At 28.5% G+C, this 11,514-nt stretch overlaps 1 protein-coding gene across 1 annotated transcript; it reads right to left on the bottom strand.

The window, feature by feature from the left end:
* Positions 1 to 5,718: 5,718 nt before the first annotated feature.
* Positions 5,719 to 11,056, bottom strand: LOC108693604 (putative sodium-dependent multivitamin transporter). Its single transcript, XM_018202639.1, has 8 exons — positions 10,937 to 11,056; positions 10,571 to 10,792; positions 10,157 to 10,497; positions 9,929 to 10,048; positions 9,062 to 9,279; positions 7,673 to 7,890; positions 7,359 to 7,606; positions 5,719 to 6,022 (listed from the first exon to the last, which is right to left on the bottom strand). Exons 1-8 carry the CDS (start codon positions 11,054 to 11,056, stop codon positions 5,719 to 5,721), a joined length of 1,791 nt encoding a protein of 596 aa, XP_018058128.1.
* Between the last annotated feature and the right edge of the window lie 458 nt (positions 11,057 to 11,514).

The raw sequence follows: 11,514 nt of genomic DNA, 5'->3' as shown, positions 1-11,514 counted from the left end.
TATATATATATATGGGAGTACAAATAAGTTTCCGCCGTTTTTTATCAAAAATTAAGCATTTATTGTAAAAAAACGGTACATAATGTTTTATTCAAAGTAATGGCCATCGCTAGCCACTACTTTTTCCCATCTTTTAGCATGTGGATACCGCGTCGGAAGAACGCTTCATCTTCTGAGGCTATCCAATGATTGATACAATTTTTGATATAATATTTGATATCTTCATATGATATGAAGTGCTGCTCAGGCCATGCGTCATCGATCGGACAACAAGTGGTAGTCGGAAGGAGCAATGTCTGGAGAATACGGCGGGTGGGATAGAACTTCCTATTTGAATGTTTCTAAGTAGGTTTTGACCGGCGCCGCAACATGTGGTCGAGCATTATCATGCAGGAGAATAATTTTGTCATGCCTAGTAGTGGGCGCGTTTTTCCTTGAGTGCTCGGCTCAATCTCATCAATTGTGTTCGGTAGAGAGCCCCAGTAATGATCTCGTTCGATTTGAGCAACTTATAATACATGACACCAAGCTGAATGACTCCTACCAAATACACAACATGAGTTTTTTTCTATGAATATTCGGCTTGGCTATCGATGTAGAAGCATGGCCAGGTGGTCCCCATGATTTCCTCTTCTTTGGGTTATCGTAGTGGATCCATTTTTCATCATCAGTGACTATACGATACAAAAAACCCTTTCGTTTATGCCTGGCAGCATTTCACATGTGAAAAATCGGCGTTCAATGTTTCTCGGCTTCAGTTCATGGAACCCAATTTCCTTGCTTTTGAATCATTCCCAATGATTTCAAACGATATGAAATTGTTTGTTGAGTCATTCCTAATGTAAGTGCAAATTCTTTTTGGCACGAATCTTCATCCAATAATGCTTCCAATTCCGCATCTTCGTACACTTTCGGTCTTTCGCTACGTTCTTTGTCTTCGACGTCAAATTCACCGTTCTTAAACTTTTGAAACCACTCACGACAACTTTTCTCATTTAAGGCACCATATGCTTCTACAAGCAATCTATGAGTCTCAGCTGCAGATTTCTTCAAATTAAAGAAGTAAATCAAAAGTTCCCGATGCCGAAATGATGCTTATTCGGTTCAAAACTCGACATTTTCGTACAAAAAAAAAATATATGATGCTGATACAAAATCGCTAATATTTCAAGGTTATAGTGTTGCCGGATGTTCAATCTTACGATATGTCGTTTTACATCAAACAATTTTAATTATAGTTTATTAGTGGCGCCGTCTTTTGCAAACGGCAGAAACTTATTTGTACTCCCAATATATACATAGATTTTTATTCTATGTTAACGATTAAACATATATTTTACGTTTAATTATTATTATACAAAGCAAAGATTTTAATTTTTCTAATTTCGTTAATTAAAGCATTTAAAAAGAAAGAATATTAGAAATTATTATTCTTAACTTTCAATATCCACATTTCAAAAAAGTCCTATCTACCCACATCTGGATATTTACCCAGTATTTTCTTTTGTTTGTATCTCAGATTGTAATGCATTGATTTTAATTAATTTTTTTAATCTATCGTTTGAAGAGTGAAAAAAAGAATTTTTGAGTTAGAAAGTCTAAAATAGTCGTAGCGCAAAAGATATTTTGCAATAAGTGATTGAGAAAAAACATGAAAAAACGAATTTTTTCAAAATCTCATCTTTTTTTAAAAGAAAAAAGATTTTATTAGTGATGAATCAACAGCAATGAGTTGAACTTTAAGAAACTAAAAGCGTTTTTGCGATTTGTTATAAAAGTTTTTTTTGTGAAATGAAAATGAGTTTATTATATTATTTTACTCTACTTCTTCGTCTACTACTTCATTTTTATTTTATTTCTTTCGCCTTTCTCACTCGAGACTTTGTTCTTAATATGATTTCTGACGAAAAATACAAAAACATGAATAATTAAAAAAATATTTATATATATTTTTTTATTAAAGAGAACTCACTACTTTATGCAAAATGATCTATTTGGCACCAATGTACGAAGCGCACGAAGTCAATTTTTTTCTGATATTAAGAACACAATAAAATTGATTTAAATCATTTTTTTTATGATGTACACTTATGATTAAACTCACAAATAATGCAATTAATCATTTCTACATATATTTCAACTTTGCAGTAAGTTTGAATTTTCTGTCGTACCCATAGTTAGGACAACCTCGACAAGCAGCTTTACACCAACTATATAGCTAATGGTGCATTAGAAGCATTCGCTAAAAAAATTGTAGAGGTAATACATAAGTTTTTTCCCCTTCAGCCTTAGCACAACTGCTCAAAGCATGTTTGAATGTTTGAACTATGAAAATCGGGAGGAAGAGGGGGGGGGGGAGTTACGCTAATCCTTTGTGGATACTAACTTACGATGAAAATAATAAAAATTTAATTAATTTACACGTAATATTTTCATTTTTAATAATATATAATCTCATTAAACGATCATCTTCATAGCTCGACTTATCCTTCGAGGATGTTTCATAGATAAGGCATTGATTCATTTTGCATTATAAATAACGTAATTTTTTTCTTATTTACGAGATATATTAAAGATTTGTAAGTATTTAATAATTGAGCTAAATAAACATGCAATATTTTAAAACATTTAATTACCATTAGTCTATCTATTTACCATTAGTCTATCATAATTGTGTGAAGATTTATAATAATGAAATTTATAATAATAAAGAAAAAGTATCATATCACTAACCTCCCGCTCTACCTTATTTTTTATTTAAATAGTAAGATTGATTATCAATCTTAGTATTTCAAATATAAAATATAAAATATTTTCAATCTTTTATTATTAATACTGAAATGCAAAATACAAACTACAATCATTTTACAAATTCGTTTTTTTTAAACACGAAGATCGCAATGTTGTAAACAATTTATTTTTATCATATTTAGATAAAATTTAGGTCAAATATAGACTACAGGTTGCTAAATGCAATGGTATATCGGCATTCATTGTTCGAATTATATATATTCATTTATAACAAAAATATTTTAAAATGCACATTTATGATGATATGATTATATTGTAATTTAGTCTTAGCACAACATAACAATACGAAATTAATTTTATTGAAAAATAATAAAAATGTATAATAAGAATTTCATTAAGATACTATTTCTGTTTATCTGTTACTAAATAATAAAAATTACTAACTTGTTATCAAAATAAATTTGTTTAAAACAGATTTGTTTTTTATTTTATTCAATTATTCAGTATCACACATATCTAATTAATGTTGTTATATATCAATTATCATTATCATTTATACTTTGATCATAATATTCATATTAGTCTCTACGATAAGAATAATGGGGATGCAATGAATATCCAGCAATTATTTACTATCCGATCTATCTGGCTACTTTTTTACAATCCAGTCCATCTGGCACAATTTTTATTATCCGGTCGAACTATCCGGCCAGATTGTAAACAAATCGCTATACTTAAAATGAAAACAATTATCCTTAGTCGATAATAATTTTTGTCCCAACTTGAGATTAAATCAAAGAAAGATAAATGCCTGTGAGAACCACTGGATGTACGCGTGTAATGATTATTCAGTCAATGTAATAATATAGTATAATATACAATAGACATTTCGATTCTACTCAATATGCGGATCCTTATCAATATTGCAAAACAATTATTAAAATACAATTAAAAAATTTTTGAGTGGTCATACAATTAAAATTGAAATTAAAAAACTAAATTATGCAACGACATGTGACTGCGATGTAGACGTAAGGAATTATGATGTTCAAGCATATTTTCATTATAATTATCAACTTAACTATGACAAATTATTAAAATCGAATTAAACAGACATATATAATAATATAATAACTGATAAGTTATTAAACTTACATGATAAACGCAAAGTCGCTTAGAGAAAATGTTAGTTTTATTTTTCCCTTTCATATGATCGACGCAATCAAAAACTAAAGAATATATAATATGTTGACAAATACGATAAGGAGAGAGAAGCATTAAATCCTTGTAAATAAATCAGAATATATCGCGTCGAGAGATTCCGTGTCATTTTTAATGTTTAAGCCATTAATTTGTTTCTTTATGAAAATAAGAAATCAAGTCTATATGCTAATAACTGAATATCGTCGTGTTTCATTTAATGTGGTTTTTGTTCTTTAATGTTTTTAAGATTCTACCTATTTGTTCCACGCATTGCAATTCTTGCAATTTATTCTATATACGACATTTGAATAAGACAGAATGGAGAGCTTCTTTTGAACAGATGATTATGCGTCATACGTGGGACAAACAAGTAGAATCTTAAAAGCACGCATTAAAGAACATAGAAACCACATCAATTGGAACACGTTACAACATTCAGTTATTATTATGCATAGACTTGATTTCTCACACGAATTCGACTGGAAGAATAAATATTTTAGATGAAGAAGAATTGTTACATAAAAGATTGACGTCTAAAATTATCATATTTTATGACTCATTAATTTTCATTTATATTTCAATAACAGAAATATACGTATCAATAACAGAAATATACATATCAAAAAAGATATTAATAAAAAATTATTAAAATTATTAAAATTATAAAAATGCAATGATGTATTCCGATATGTATATTACGTGTTTAATCCACTTTTAAGCCACTTTTAAGAAATGTTTAATATTAGTTTTTGAAAAATAAACATGTTTTATGCAGTACTTCATTTTTTTTTTACATGCAAAAAAAATATTTTGCTACTCTAGCTGGAATTATCACTGTTTTTTGTATCTGATAGAAAATTATATATCATATGCATAGAATTTATAGCACAAATTTAAATTCTATCTCTATTATCTATATGATTAGATGCAATACATATCCGATATCGCAATATTTCCTAAAAATTTATCTATTTTAGCTAATGTTTCGCTGCAAGATCATTTTTTTGATGCATATAATTGCACAAGGTTAAAACCAGAGTTGGTAAAAAGCATTGTTTTTTTTTTAAAGAACAAAACATTGTTTTTTTGTTGAAAATATGTTTTTAATGTTTTAAACATATTTAAAAAAATACGTTTTAAATATATTCAAAACATGTTTTAAACATATTTAAAATGTTTTAAAATGTTTTAAACAGTACTTTTAAAAAACGTAATACATTATTAAAACGTCTGATATTTATAGATCATTTTTATTTCAATTAATTTCAAGATCATTTAAAATAAAATCTTAAGAATTTTAAGAATTTAAGATGCTAATTCGAAATACTTTCCAATTGTGGGTGGGTTTCCAATGTTTCGACATCCTTGATAATCAAAATGTGCTTCTAGTCGGCCGTTTTATACCTCATTCATCAGTATTATAATTCGTATTCTAATATACATTACCAGTACTGAAAATCTACACTGAAAAAAAAGATTGATTGGTGCAGCAAATTAGATGATTAAATGTGACATAGCATTTTTAATTGACTGTAGCAATTTCCGAAACTATGCTCAACTTACATTTTTTCTAAGATTAATGTCCTATCATATAACATTATTTGACATACAATTCAATTTGAAATTCAAGGACCAGCAAAATAGGTGAACAAATGTATTGATTTCAGAATCATTCTTTTTTTTGATTGTATGTACGGAAGTCTAATGTCTACGAAAATCTATGAAAAATGTGTCAAACACCTATTTAAGATTACAATCAAACTATTAGAATTTTGTACAAATTTTATGGACAGCATCGTCTTTTTCGTTGATTACATCGCTGAAAGAACATGTTTTATCTAATGGAAAATTTTCTTCATTTTCTATATTACATCGCCTACAACGTATACGTCGCGCTATCACAGGAAAGAATAAATTAGTATCTAATTCGCTGTTTTGATTCTGAATGAATAAACGAGACAGATTGCTAATGAGTAGTCCAACTAAGAACGTTATTAAGAATCCGAGAAAGGAATACCACATATATGAAATGCGATACAAATAGAAGTACGAGCTGTCGCTATTGTTCCTAAAAAGAATAATCCATTAGACAATCTTATATGAGCATACATATATATAGAATGGTTATGCTGAAGTATATTATAAATATAAAAATTAGACGAAATACAGATTTGAAAATACCTTGGCAAAATTTGTTGAGAACATATTTGGAAAGTGTTTGCTACTGTAAATAGAATGTCACCAGAAACAGAGAATATAGTATTAAATTATTTATGGAATTACACTTAATATGCGTTTCAGAGGTCTCAACTCATGACTTAATAATGTTGCCAAAACATATAATTAAAATCTTATCGTATTAAACATTATTTTTGTATGAAATGTTGAACAAAATCTATCGTTTCGTAAACATTTAAATAATGGATTTCATTTAAGTGTTTGCGAAATGATTCTACTTGCTTTTTGCCATTAATTTATACAAGCGAGACATGAATTTAATATGGATGTAGACAGTACTGAATCTATTCCAATATCTTAGCAATAATAAACGATTTATTAGGACCGTATAATGTGAATACATAACAAGGAAGAAATAAAACCTGCACCGATCGTAAGTAATTTAATAATTTAATGCTTCATTTTAAAGAGATTTTTAAGATCCAGCTTTGACCGATATAAGCTTCATTTATTGCTTATTGTGCATTAACATTATACGGTCCTAATAAATCGTTCATTATTGTTTACAAACTGTCTGAAAAATGTGTGTGTTCTCATATATCGATTATTGCGAAGAATACTACTAACAATAAAGCCACAGTGGTCTAAAGTTTTAGAATGCTCGCATGGAATGCTAGAAATCCAGGTTTGAATCTCGGCCGAAATAATATTTTTCACAATAAATTTATTTAAAGATTTTCAGTACATTAAGATCTCTTCAAAATGATGCCATTGAGCATCAAATTAATAAATTGCTTGTCAATTAAATGTATGATTATTATTGTAATTCGATTGCGTTTCTAACAGTAAGTCCGGAAAATCAGTTCGGCGCGCAATTCAAGAGATACAAATGTTCAGTTTTATATAAATTTTCATGTAATTATTTAATTGACCGGTATGGATCAATTAAATTTTATTTTCTTGCTTATTAAATATCTTAGCAAATATAGTGCCAGTGTGTTGTCGTACTAAGTAGTTAATAAGCAGTTTGCTTATTAAACAATTATATTGGATCATTAAAATTCTGTAGAAGACTCTAGAGCAAGATAATAATGTCGCAAAAAAATATCGACATTCGAGCGTAAAATTATTTTAATGATCTAATATATATTTGCATTTGTCTCTATTTCTATATTTTTCAGCAAAACCATTCCTTTCGTATATATTTATTTTAATGAGTCACTTACTTGGAAAAATTCATGTTCTGCACAATGGACATCGTTATATTTGTACTATTCTTATCACAGCCTTCGATAGTAGTTGGCAATTTAAGTGGTACAGGACGTGGATGACCAAAGGCAATCCAGCATAGAAATGAAAATGACGTGAGAGCACCAATTATCACACCACCTTCCGTCGCTGATTCCGTGGCCATGCCAAGAGTAAAAATACCTAACAACGGACTGCCAACAATTCCCACGATAGTAATTGTAGCCTAGGAGACCCAAAAATATTTACTTTCTCTTCATCGGTTTTACATTTATAAATACAGTAATGTTACCTGAGCGAGACCACCCACAAATTGCGATAAAAATGCCAATACAATAGAAATAATACCAATCACAAAAACGAGTACTTTAACGATGGAGGTTGACTTTGTAGGAGACAATTCATGCCCACTGTATTTTTTATATAAGGGTTTCAGATAATCCTCCAACGTTACTGCCGCCAGAGAATTTAATGCCGCAGAAACTGTACTGAGACTTGCGCTAAAAATACCTAAAAACTCATAAACAAATCAAGATTAATCAATAATAAAATAAGTTAAAAACCTATAACTATTAGCGCGAAAATTGATATGCAAATATCAAAACAAAATTTAATATGATAAGATTTCAATTACATTTTAATATGATAAGATTTCAATTACAAATTAGTATTATTAAAGTTTCCAAATCAATTATATGCAGTTTTGGCTACATTTTTTAATTTTCAGATCTCGGAACCGCATAAAAGCTCTGAATATGCTATAAAGTTATATCGCTCGCGCACGAAGTTAATACGCATGTCCAAAAATTAGTCCAAAAAATATGTCAGTGTGAAAAAGAAAATAAATAAATATCTTTTTAGAAAATAAACATCATCTTCCAAGGATAATTTAGATAAAATTAAGTAAAAATTAAGTAATAAAAAATAATCTAAGTAAATAAAAAAGTCATACGTAGATAAAAAAGTATCATACTGTAGATAAAAAAGTCATACATAGATACAAAAGTCATTGTGAAAAAATGAGTCAAAAAGTTATGATGAAAAATATATATAATATGATGCACGATAGACGCTGACAGTCAGTATCTGACATGCGTCAAAATCGTCATACTATGAATATTTTCAATTTTAACTTGTGACTTATAATAATGTAGGGTGTAGACGTATGATTTTCTATATTACTTCGATTATTCACATTATTTAACTTTTACTCTATGTAAATTTATTTATTTTTTTTTATTCACATACTAACTATTCTTTGGACTAGTTTTTATTAATTTTTGGACATGTTATAATACCTACAGCACGGAATATGGACAATAATATATTGCAATATTTTTTATAAAATATTAAAATTACAATATATTGCAGTACAATTATAAAATTTCACTATTGCTGCAATATATTTCTTACAAAATATTAAAATTATAATATTGTTGCAATGTTTGTAATATTGCATACTATTGAAATATTGCATATTATTGTAATTTTGATTACATTGTATAAAAGAAAGAACCCATGATTAGTAAGCACATATGCCTCAAATTTATTTTAAAATTGTCTTAATTAAGCGTTAAATTATATTTCAGACATAGATATTTCCATATATTTTTATTTCCCTAATTTATTACATATAATTTCTGTCATAGGAGCCATATTCAATTCTCGATAAAGGTATTACCTGCAACGAAGAGGCCTGGTAAGCCAGGTATGTTGGACATTGTTTCCATAACGTATAATGGCATAAGCATATTAGATGAAGTAATTCTTTTCTCGAGGAGTGGATCGCAATTGTAATATTTACTATATATCGCTAATCCTGAGAAACAAATCGTGACCCAGAGAAGTATCAGAATAGGCAGAGACAACCACATGGCTCTTCGCGAAGCCTGCATATTTCTGAAACAAAATTTATTTAACGTTTTCTTTAATTTTAAATCAATCTTTAAATCAATTTGATTAATAAACATATAATTGATATTAAAAAAGAAAGTAATTTAATAATATGAACACAAAAAGCTAAAATTATATGATTGATTTGTCATCTAAGTAAAATATAATATTACAAATATTTTAACATATTTGACTAATAATAAACGATTTATTAGAACTGTGTAATGTGAACACAAATAATTAAGAAATAATGTCGATTCCGGTTAAAACTGGATATATTATAGTTTAAAGTATTGAAAATGAATAAATATATTTATTGGGGAAAATATTACCTCGGTCGAAAGTCGAACCAGGATCTCTATGAATTTATTTTTAGTACATTAAGATCTTTTTAAAATGATATCAATTAAACACCGAATTATTAATAATAAACTGCTCGTCAATTTAATTTGTAATATTGCTATAATATTTCAGTTGCGTTTCTAGAAATTCGGGAAATCAATTCGGCTCGCAATTTAAAAAATTATAATTGTGGTATACAAATTCACATGAAATTATTTAAAGCGCTCAGAATCCAGGCTTCGACTGATATAGTTAATATTTGATAATTTCTAATTTTATCCAAAATTATACTTATACAAAATATAACACTTACTTTACAGTTAGCATACGCTGTACTTGTGCTTGATTCACCCCAACAAGTATCAAATATGTACATAAACCACCCAGCAAAAGAGACCACCAGGTATGTCTTACTGTTGGATCCAAGTCGATACTAAAATAACAATGAACAAAAATAAAAATATCAATTAGATGTTACGTGTACATAATTCATCGAGCGCATGCAACTAACATAGAAAAGTAGATACAATATCAAATATACCTATCAAATTCTAGCCGTTGCCCTTGCCTCGCGATCTCCCAAATCTGTCCCAATCCTCCAACATCATTCGCAGCTATGCCAATAATTAAGAGCACGGCGGTAAATATAAGCAAACTTTGAAACACATCGGTCAATATCACAGTCTTAATACCACCTATACTCGAATAAAATGCACATACAAGGCCAACAGCAATAATACTGATAGTTTTGGAAATTCCTGTGGTTGTCTCCAAGGCTAAAGAAGGACCATAAAGTACCACACCTGAATGAAAAAGCTGTTGAAGCCAATAAACAAAACTAGCCACCATCCTAGTTTTCATTCCGAAACGCCTTTCTAAATACTAAAAAAAGAGAAGTTTCTTTTAATATACATCAAAAATTTCCTGCCGGTTAATTTAATTTCGTTAGACTCACTTCATACGCGCTTGTTGCCTGTAGCTTGTAGAATACTGGTAGGAATCCATAACATGTAGCCGCAGTGGCTAACAGAAATGATAGATTGATTGCAACAATTTGCGTTCCATATATATAAATCTCAGCGGATAATCCGAGCAAGCCAGAACCAGACAAGAAGGTAGCCACCAAAGCGATAGCAACTGGTACAACGCTCATTGATCGATTTGCAACAAAGTATTCCTGTAAAACATTAGCTTTTATTAAAAAGCGATACAGAAAAAAGTCCTATTTTAATTTTCTTTTGCAAGAAAAGAGAGAGAGAGAGAGAGAGAGAGAGAGAGAGAGAGAGAGAGAGAGAGATTTAGCAATACTAATAATAATTACCTCCACAGTTTTTTGATGTTTTCCATTAAATCGATGATAAATACCAATTCCAATACTTATGCACAACATCAATGCTATAACCAGATAATCGACCCATCCTAAACTATTTATTTCTGCCATTTTATCTAAAAGATTATATAAAAAAAGGTATAAAAAATTCATATTATTTAAAAAGGAGAAGATATATTTATGATTATTAATCAAGCGATAAATCATTTATGGTAAAGATTAAAATAAGAAATTTTAATTTTAATTTTAAACTTGTAGAATTTATTTGTGTAGGACAAATTAATATAAAAAAAATAACATATTTTTTGTATTTAAAACGAGAATCAATTCAATAAAGAGTAACAAATTATTTTGTATAATAAATCTTAGAAAGCCTTTAAATTTTTAAATCATAAGGTATTTTTAACTATGTAATAATATTTATACTTAACATTTATTCAGTAGGTCATATTTTGCAACATACAAAAGAAAGAAAAAATAGTAATAAAAAAAATAAAATTTAAATATCAAAATTTTTTAAAGACATTGACTTTTTTTACTTCTATGTTGCACAATGTCTTTTTTCTTTG

This window comes from Atta colombica, unplaced genomic scaffold (genome assembly GCF_001594045.1).
Source record: "Atta colombica isolate Treedump-2 unplaced genomic scaffold, Acol1.0 scaffold96, whole genome shotgun sequence".
Classification (NCBI taxonomy): domain Eukaryota; kingdom Metazoa; phylum Arthropoda; class Insecta; order Hymenoptera; family Formicidae; genus Atta; species Atta colombica.
Note: the sequence above shows the minus strand (reverse complement) of the source record. Positions and strands in the feature narration are given on the sequence as shown.

What these genes read in the sequence shown, in the direction of transcription:
- LOC108693604 (XM_018202639.1), bottom strand. Translation starts at nt 11,056, where the DNA reads ATGGCAGAAATAAATAGTTTAGGATGGGTCGATTATCTGGTTATAGCA. An exon ending in CAACGGCTAGAATTTGATAG is followed by an intron (nt 10,049 to 10,156) that starts GTATATTTGATA and finishes TTGTTATTTTAG; the next exon opens with TATCGACTTGGATCCAACAG. An exon ending in ACCAGGCCTCTTCGTTGCAG is followed by an intron (nt 7,891 to 9,061) that starts GTAATACCTTTA and finishes ATGAGTTTTTAG; the next exon opens with GTATTTTTAGCGCAAGTCTC.